The 8,886-nt window shown below is 35.7% G+C and overlaps 2 protein-coding genes across 4 annotated transcripts; both read left to right on the top strand.

The window, feature by feature from the left end:
• The first annotated feature begins 247 nt into the window (after positions 1-247).
• LOC136206150 (uncharacterized) lies at positions 248-3,671 on the top strand. Its single transcript, XM_065997088.1, has 7 exons — positions 248-458; positions 948-1,042; positions 1,167-1,246; positions 1,856-1,911; positions 2,022-2,134; positions 3,034-3,095; positions 3,260-3,671. Exons 1-7 carry the CDS (start codon positions 347-349, stop codon positions 3,564-3,566), a joined length of 825 nt encoding a protein of 274 aa, XP_065853160.1. The 5' UTR covers positions 248-346; the 3' UTR covers positions 3,567-3,671.
• Positions 3,672-4,429: 758 nt separating this feature from the next.
• LOC136206149 (amidase 1) lies at positions 4,430-8,530 on the top strand. 3 transcript variants are annotated; one of them, XM_065997085.1, is made up of 9 exons: positions 4,430-4,558; positions 4,701-4,853; positions 6,008-6,132; positions 6,225-6,350; positions 6,782-6,964; positions 7,037-7,184; positions 7,285-7,453; positions 8,089-8,223; positions 8,307-8,530. In XM_065997085.1, the coding sequence occupies exons 1-9, from the start codon at positions 4,449-4,451 to the stop codon at positions 8,448-8,450; spliced, it is 1,293 nt and encodes a 430-aa protein (XP_065853157.1). In that variant the 5' UTR covers positions 4,430-4,448; the 3' UTR covers positions 8,451-8,530. The 3 variants fall into 3 exon arrangements, with proteins under 3 accessions (XP_065853157.1, XP_065853158.1, XP_065853159.1); XM_065997086.1 differs by lacking the exon at positions 6,782-6,964; XM_065997087.1 differs by lacking the exon at positions 4,430-4,558 and having other exon boundaries at positions 4,732-4,870.
• The last annotated feature ends 356 nt before the right edge of the window (positions 8,531-8,886 follow it).

The following is an 8,886-nucleotide window of genomic DNA, read 5'->3' as shown; positions in this document are numbered from 1 at the left end:
TTTTTATTATATCCTTAGCTTAAACATAATTAAAAAGTATATAGATATCGGTATGGATAATTAAATTTTTATTATATTCAGTTTTATTTCCATTTCAGAAATAGGTTTTTCAGTTTTTACGGTTAGTTTTGTAGAGCCGTAGATTGAGCCACTAATTTAACCTAAAATCAAAAAATTAACAAATTAATTCCATTTCATCAAAAAAAAAAAAATAAATAAATAAATATTCCCAAAACTCTTTGTTTGTGGATTTTGAACCCTGGTTTTTATATTACTTTCCCATTCACAACAAGTGTTCAAGTTCCAGACAGTGAATTTCAGCTGGAAATCAAACCAGTTGAAGAAAATGGATAAACAGAGCGAAGATCGGTGTTCTTTCTCTTCGTCTGGGGCGTACAATCCATGCCCCATCTGCCTCGGTCCTTTCATTCAAGAATCCTATCTCGATACTTGTTTTCGTAAGTTCTTTTTTACAAACTCCTCGTTTGATTTTTGTCTGACAGCTTTCTTTATTAATTTATACTGTAGAACAAAAGCATTTTGAAATCACAAATCTTGCGATTGTAGTTTTTCTAAATCATAAAGCATTTATGCTTGTTTGATTGTTTATTTACGCTTTGGAGCTTATGCTTTTGGAATATGCATATATATGTAAGCGTTTAAGTGTAATAGTATCTCATGGGATTTGAGAGTTCGAGATTGGGTAAATGCGGATAATTCTTTACTGTTGTACCAATTTATTGATTACCACAAAAATCTTTTGTTCTTGTGCTTGCATGTCTAATTTCAATAACTGGTTCAATTCCTAACAGATACTAAAAGTGGGCATTTGAGCAATTTTACTGTAATTTTCTTTCAGCCTCATTTCATATGTATGCATAAGTTCTGGACTGAGCTCTGTGCAAGATGATGATGCTTGGTCATTTGTTCTCATTCTTGTGTTGCAGATAAATTTTGTTACAATTGCATTTTGCATTGGGCTAAAGTAGTTGCTGGCAAACATTATGGCAAATCTTCCTCTTTAAAATGCCCATTGTGCAAGGTCTGTGTTGTTTCAGATCCTTTTCATGCTACATTTCATAGCAGCCATATGTTTTCTCCATTGTTTAGAGACATGATAAATGTTAACTCTTTGTTAATTGTTCTGTGGTTCAACTAATTTGCAGACAGAAAATCTTTCAATAGTTTATGGGTATGATGGAATTTCATTCCAGCAGCATTATATAAAGGAGAATCATGAGTATAGGTACCTACCTTCTATTATTGTTTGTCCTCTTTTCATGTTATTATAGGGTTCATCACAAGGATGGTCACATGTGTTTGGATAATGTTTCAATAAGGTCACAAAAGTTAATTTTGTCCCAATAAAATAACACATATTTGATATTGTAACGATAAAGTCACATTGAATGTTTTCCGCTACACTCTTACCAGAATTGCTGATGTGGATGCTTACTCAAGTCATCCACTCCATAAACGTCACATAAATTCACTTAAAACTACATGACATACAATTTGTTTCATCCTCTCTCTTTCTCACTCTAATAGAATGTATAATTTTAATAGTCAGACTTAGCTTTTAGGGTCAAATCAAATGGAGCGTCCACGTGGAATGGATGGTTTTGACTAAGCGTCCATGTCAGCAATTTTGATGAGAGTGTAGCCGAAAAACGTTCAATGTGATTTTATCGGTACAATATCAACGTTGTGTTATCTTATAGAGACAAAATGTTTTGTGATCTTATTGAAACATTGCCCAAATATATGTGGCCGTCTTTGTGATTTACCCTGTTATTATATGTCTAATGCTGCTTTATCTTTTACATATCTCTCTCTCCGTTCTTTTCTTTTGCAGTGCTTTCTTTTCCAAAGCACACAAATATAGATTACAATGCTATTATACTGAACCAGGTTTCTACTGATTCTCATTTTCAGCTTAAAGTTCTTAGATTAATGTTTGTTTAAAATGCTGATTCAGTGCTTCCTATTAATGTTCTCTGATCAATTTTGTGGTCAGTCAGGTACCTTGAATAATGTAGTTAATGTATCACGATACTGGAAGTACCGTAAGTATCTTCAGCCAAATAGGTGGTTGCAAAGTTGGCTGAGAAGGGAAATTCAAGCTCTTTTGCAGGTCCATATATGCTAATCCGAGGTTTTCATTATGCTTTTCCCTTTTACATGAATATTCCACTAATTTTGTGCTCTTCAGTAGCGTTCTGCATAGGATAAATAGATTGCTGTTATAGTGGTTAGTTAGAGATTTTATCAAGATCACTAATGATCAGTTCTGTGCCATAACTAATGCTTGTTTAAGTGGATGTCTGCTTAAAGTATGTCAGAAAGGCTTGGATACAGACATACTGCCCTGCATGGTGTCACGGGGTCAACTCTTTAGGACCTTGTGACACTTACTTGTCGCTCCCGTTGTAAGCCAGCCAGGAGTTAGGAATCACTCTGTGTTCGATATACACAAACACAGGGTTAACAATAGGACTTGTATCGAGGATATAAGGTTCAAGCACACTAACAAATATCACATAGGCAAAAAATGGCATCCGCACATAACAGCAAGTAACACACAAGGGATACAAGAGGTGAATAATTGACGAATGATTTTATTAATATGTGAAAGACAATGGGTCACGATGGTGACCAGTCACACCCTTTTATAGTAGTGCATAATATAACAAGTTTCTCCTTTGGAGTTGGATCTGCATCTTCCTTTGGAGTTGGATCAATTTTCTATTTGTTTTATGTTTCAATCTCTGAACCATTATTCTTCTGTATCTAAAATGTTCTATTTGCTCCCCTGTTGCAAAATTTGAGAAATCACATCTAAACTGTTATTCCATGAGTATAAATAATGATCAAAGTAAAGAAGAAAGTTCATTTATATAATAGTTACCTCACTAACAAAAGTCGAGCACTGTTTTCTGTGCCTAACCCGTTCTGACACCCCTAACCGTTACTATTATCTCTTCTTAAACTGTGATATCGGTCTACTAACTTTTTCAACTGTTAATCATGCAGGAAGAGGATGTTGACATCATTATGCATCATATTGTTGGTGTAATCGACTCATTCTCAAGAAAGTATGTTTTGTATTTCTATTGCCTTTCATTTATTTATGTAGTGCATCTGATTGTTGAATACCTTCTTCTGGTTCTTTCAGTGAATCTGATGGTTAGTTGTTTTATTGATCACTTTAATTATTTTGTGCATCTCTTGCTTATGATTTTTCTTTTATTTTCTCTAGAAACAGCCAAATTCAGCCAATAGTGACACCGGAAACAAAACAAGGGGAGTTCAAGACTCTAGTATGTGATGCAGCAAGGCCTTTTTTAGCGGCAAGAGTAGACCGATTTGTGAATGAGTTAGAACTGTTTCTTGCTTCAGGCTTCAATGTTGAAGCATATGATGAAGTTTACAAGCAGCAATTGGGTTGGAACCAGAACACCCTTGGAACGACTAATGAGATAGCTGCAAATGTGGAATGTAGTGAGAAGAGACCAGTCATCCCATACTTGTATATCTTTGATGAGGACTCAGATAAGGCTGATTAAGGCTATAGAAGTATAATCATGCAGCTGTAACTTCTGTATGTCTTCTGACGACTCTAATGTAGCTGATTAAAAGTTTGGTTTTCAATAGAGAACTGTATTTCTTCAGCTGGTCTTCACTTCTGTTACATAGTATAGTTAGGAAAGTGTTTGTCTGCTTGCTTGCTCAGAAAACAGAAAGAAAGAACCTTTTTTTTCCTCAATATACAAGGGGTCCTTCACTTGGTCAAATAATTCGATTGGGCTCATGAGCTTTAGAAATGCTTCATCCGCTCTCTAAACTTGCTTAAGTTGACCTATCGATCCCTTGAATTTGCTTAAAGTAACATATTTGTCTCTTGAACTTGTTTAAAAGTGATATATTTGCTTCTAAACTTGTTTATAGTGATAAGCATTTCAATGTTCTGCCACCTAAATTCAGGGGGTTAATTATTGAAGCAAGAAAAAAGGACTAATGAGACTTCACTAAAATTCAGAGGACCAAGACCAAGTGCAGGACTCGTGATGTTTTAAGCTTTTTCTATTTGTTTCATCCTGCACCTACTGGCAGATTAATTAAATTGATAAAAAGCAAGTTGAGTGCAATATCTCCATCAATTTGGGATTAAGCATCAAAAACAAATTGCTGGGTAATGGTGAGAATTAGGGGTAATTTAGTCACTTCAAGTTCTTTCTTTACCCAATCATGCCTAGAGAGAACATATCGAAATTCTCCTTGTTTTAATCCTTAAAACCAACTAAAGCGGTGTTCTTTCCAAAATTGAGTAGGGGTAAAAAAGTCAGATGACTAGAGTTATCCTATTAAGAAGCCAAAATTCATTTCTGTCCAAGGAAGAACCTTTAACATTGACGTAGAGCAGCTATTCACACAGGGAAGTAACAGATATGGCAAAAAGCTCGGAATATGGAGCTTTCATGGAGAATGTTTTGCTAAAACCGAGCTCCTCATCCGATGAACTTCCTTTAAATGGTCTCACGTTTGCTGTTAAAGATATGTCAGTCTCTCAATTCACTTCCTTTTTCTGTGCTGATTTCATATATCTTTGAGAACTCGCGTTTTCTGTTATCTTCTTCTCTTAATCAATCTGCATTTCCTTGTGTAATTTACCGTTTTTATGGCTATAACTTTGGAATTAGATTCGATTTGGATGGATACGTGACCGGGTTTGGCAATCCAGATTGGAAAAGGACTCATTCAGCTGCCACAACAACTGCTCCAGCTGTTTTGGCTATACTCAGAGGAGGAGCCACATGTGTTGGTAAAACTGTCATGGATGAAATGGCCTATAGGTGAGGATGCGTAACAGGTAGTCAGTCTTCCTTCAATGGCGATTCTTTAAGTGCTCTGAAATTTGATTTTTGATCAAATGTAATTAACAAACTAAATTATCATGCTTGAAACAATTCATAATGAAGAACATTAAAGTTTTGTTCTTTAAGGGGGTAAAATATAACTGCCCTTGAACTATAATGCTACTGATATATAAGCAGGGGCGGATACAGGGAGGGGCCCGGGGAGCCCGACCCCTCCGGCTTCAGGAACCACAATCACCAGGGTTTCCACAAAATTTAAGGCTGTGGCAGTTCTGGTCGCCCTATTTGTTTTTGATGGCGTGCACCCCAAAAATTGCCACAAGTCCCTATTAAGCCCTCTCTCTAAATCCAAAAATCTACATTTTTTTTATATACCTGTTAGGCTCTCCTTAAATCCAAATTTCTAAATTTTGTTATATGTTAAGAATCTTAAACACAATGTAGGTTAATTTCGACAAGTTTTATATTGGTACTAAAAATTAGTTTTTGACTACTGAGATTATAACACCGATTTTTTTTGAACCACTTCGACTTAGCAAATTTTTTTTTTTTTTTTTTTTACAGATGCACATGTAAAATCGGCCCCCCAACCGACTAATCCTGTATTCGCCACTGTATATAAATGACCCTTAAACTTTATTTCGTGTCATAAAAATTCTTAAACTTTACATTATAGTGACATGAAAGTCCAAATCATAGAAAATCTATTGAAAATTAACAAAATGATAGACTTGAAAATAAGTGTTTGATCATCCAGAGTAGCTGGAAAGTTTAAGCGACATGGATAAAAATAAGTCAATGATATAGTCAAAGGATTTCTTTTAAATGGATTTCTTTTATTTGCATTTTAACACTACAGTAATGTAAAGTTTAATCACTTTTATATCACGAAATGAAGTTTAGGGTTTATAATGTTAGTAGCTGTATATGCGAAGGATGTATTTTACTCTTTTTTAAGGAGTACATTTTTGTGAACGTAAGTTTGGCGATTTTGTTCAGTAGAGGGTACATTTTAACAACAATCAAAGTTGAAGGGCTAGAATATCCTATGTAATCATTGTAACTGTTTATGTTGAAATACCCTGAATATTCATGTTGTATTAAATTATTAATAATTATAAGTTGGGCAGCATCAATGGCGAAAATTACCATTATGGAACACCTACAAATCCTTCTGCAGCGGATCGTGTACCTGGAGGATCATCCAGTGGGTCTGCTGTTGCAGTAGGTGCAAAGCTTGTAGATTTCTCCTTAGGTGAATGTTTCATCTATAATTTTTCATAAAAAACTGGCTTAAACTTTGTCTAATCAGTAGATGATTGAGTATTCCCTTTCCCTTTGCTTCAGGAACTGACACTGGAGGAAGTGTAAGAGTTCCAGCCTCATATTGTAGTATTTTCGGGTTTCGACCTTCACATGCTGCTGTTTCTACTCAAGGAGTTACTCCCATGGCACAGAGCTTTGATACTGTGGGTAAGGAATCTACCGTTCTCTGATTTTGTTTAAGATTACTTCACCTGATCTAATAAACCCAACTTATGGTCTTTTTCTTGTCTGCTTTTCCTGTGGTGGATCAAGCATAATTTTTCCTTTCAAGTTGCCTTGCAGAATCAATTCCTTCTAAAACGAACTTTAGATATCAATTTAGTTCATAATTCCACATTTAGCTGCTTTTTCCCACACTTACACAGTTCATGTACAAATGGCATTTGATACTTTTGAGTAATAACAGGAAGATGAAATTTTTGTGCTTCTATGATGCATAATTTGATTGATCTCATTATTTCCGGGTTATTCATAACAATGTATCAACAAACTAGAAATAAGTCAATAACACTCCTCAGTTATATAACTTCCGGAGTGAGTTGAAAATTCATTCTTTTGTCTGCAAAATCCTCATCCAGGCTGGTTTGCTAGGAATCCTGTCATTCTGAATCAAGTTGGCCATGTTCTACTGCAATTGCCTCATACTGAATCAATCATACCGAAGCAGATAATTATCGCAGAAGATTGTTTTAAGCTTTCAAGCATTCCAAATAGTCGAGTCAGTCAAGTTCTTGTTAAATCAGCTGAGAAGTTATTTGGGGGTTAGTTTTCTGCTTCTCCACCGTATTCTAATTAGAAATCAAAGTTAAAATCTATAAACATTTCTATATCAGGTAACATTGTGAAGAATATGATCCTAGGCGACTATGTTGAGGAAAAAGTGCCAAGTTTGAGTCATTTTATGAGCAAAGAGATCAAAGAGCAAGACTATAACATAGCTTCCTTAGCAGCCCTCTCAAGTGCAATGCGGTTGCTTCAAAGGTGCAGAACTTTCTTCAAACCCGAACAAAAATCATTATTTTCTTTACGGTTTCGCCAGATTTTGACTGTGTCTGCAATTCAATTTCACCTTGAAGAATAGGCATGAATTCAAGAATAACCATGGGGAATGGGTGACCAGTGTCAAACCTCATCTAGGTCCAGGCATTCACGAACGAGTATGGGAAGCTGTTCGATCAACCGATGAAAACATCGGTATCTGTCATTCAGTTAAGACAGAACTACGTTCTGCTCTCACAACGCTTCTCGAGGTACATTCCATAGCCACTGGTGTTCACATAGGGCTGTAATCGAGCCGAGTCCTGTTCAAGCTCGGCTCGCTATAAAATTAACGAGCTTGAGTCTGAGCCGAGCTTTTTCTTGCTTAAGCTCGGCTCAGCTCATTAGAAAATAAACGAGTTTGAGCCGAGCTTCGAGCTTGTTTCGAGCCCAAAATCCTCTTTGAACTGGGTTCATTAAGTTTGCTAGCAAATAGCTCGCTCTTTAATTGTATACATAAACAAGCTCACAAGCAAAGTTCGTGAATAAATAAACAAAATGCTTACAAATAGTTCGTCTATTACTCATTTATTATGTTTGTGGACGAATTCATCTAATAGTAAATGAAATATATTAAGTTCGGATATTTGTGAACTAATACAAAACTATATAGTTTTCTACAAAACTAAAATTTGTCCATAAATGTTCTAATCGAGTCTGCTCGCGAGCTTTCGAGCCAAGCTTTGGCCTGCTCAAACTTGGCTCATTTACGAACCGAGCTAGTAAATCGTGCTCACGAGCGGCTCGTTTACAAATCGAGCCGACTCATGAGCGGCTCGGCTCATTTACAGCCCTATGTTCACATATCAAAATTCCAGTTTTCATTCTCTAATGACTTGAAATGTAGGATTATGGCATCCTTGCTATCCCCACAGTTCCAGGGCCTCCACCGAAGCTGAAGACAGATCCAACGACTCTCGAAGTTTTTCGTGCCAAGGCTTTTAGCCTGCTCTCCATAGCTGGGGTATCAGGATTCTGCCAGGTGTGTTATATATGTCGCTCATCATTTAATTCGATAACGTTTTTTCGTTTATTTTCCATAGATTTTGTGCAATGTTTCTGCAGGTGAGCATACCTCTAGGCATGTATGATGATCTGCCTGTAGCGATTTCGTTGATGGCGAAACATGGTTCAGATGGTTTCTTGCTGAATGTTGTTGAAACTCTTTATGATACACTCCAAGAACAGGTTTCAGTTTCTGAAAGATAAACCCAACATTTGTATTCTTCATTGTTTTTGTATTAAACCTATCTTTAATACAAGTAATGTGGCCTGGCAAATTATTCTTCTTGCTGATTTTAGCTCTGTGGCAGCTTTTTGGAATGGATTACATAAAAAAGAAAAACATTACATTGTTTGGTTATAATTTTTAAATTTTTTTGGAATAGAAGCACCATAATTATGATTAAGGTTGTAAAAAGTTTTGTATCACTGATCGGGCGGATAAGAATAGTAAAGAAATGCTTCTGGGATAAGAGCCAAATATAACCATAACTTTTCAAAGTGAAGTGCAAATTGCCCTAATGTATAAAGTGGTTCAAATTTAATTTTCTTTTATCATTTTTCCTCATTTTTTGTGTTCTTTTATTCTTTATCTGTTTTTTTTTTTTTCTGTTTTTCTACCTTTTTTTTTCGTTTATCCTCA

Source organism: Euphorbia lathyris, chromosome 9 (assembly GCF_963576675.1).
Source record: "Euphorbia lathyris chromosome 9, ddEupLath1.1, whole genome shotgun sequence".
Lineage (NCBI taxonomy): Eukaryota > Viridiplantae > Streptophyta > Magnoliopsida > Malpighiales > Euphorbiaceae > Euphorbia > Euphorbia lathyris.
The sequence above is the reverse complement of the archived record's forward strand: the minus strand, read 5'-3'. Positions and strand labels throughout refer to the sequence as shown.

What these genes read in the sequence shown, in the direction of transcription:
- LOC136206150 (XM_065997088.1), top strand. Translation starts at nt 347, where the DNA reads ATGGATAAACAGAGCGAAGATCGGTGTTCTTTCTCTTCGTCTGGGGCG. An exon ending in AAGGAGAATCATGAGTATAG is followed by an intron (nt 1,247 to 1,855) that starts GTACCTACCTTC and finishes TTTCTTTTGCAG; the next exon opens with TGCTTTCTTTTCCAAAGCAC. An exon ending in AAATTCAAGCTCTTTTGCAG is followed by an intron (nt 2,135 to 3,033) that starts GTCCATATATGC and finishes TTAATCATGCAG; the next exon opens with GAAGAGGATGTTGACATCAT.
- LOC136206149 (XM_065997085.1), top strand. Translation starts at nt 4,449, where the DNA reads ATGGCAAAAAGCTCGGAATATGGAGCTTTCATGGAGAATGTTTTGCTA. An exon ending in GCTTGTAGATTTCTCCTTAG is followed by an intron (nt 6,133 to 6,224) that starts GTGAATGTTTCA and finishes CCTTTGCTTCAG; the next exon opens with GAACTGACACTGGAGGAAGT. An exon ending in AGCTGAGAAGTTATTTGGGG is followed by an intron (nt 6,965 to 7,036) that starts GTTAGTTTTCTG and finishes TTTCTATATCAG; the next exon opens with GTAACATTGTGAAGAATATG.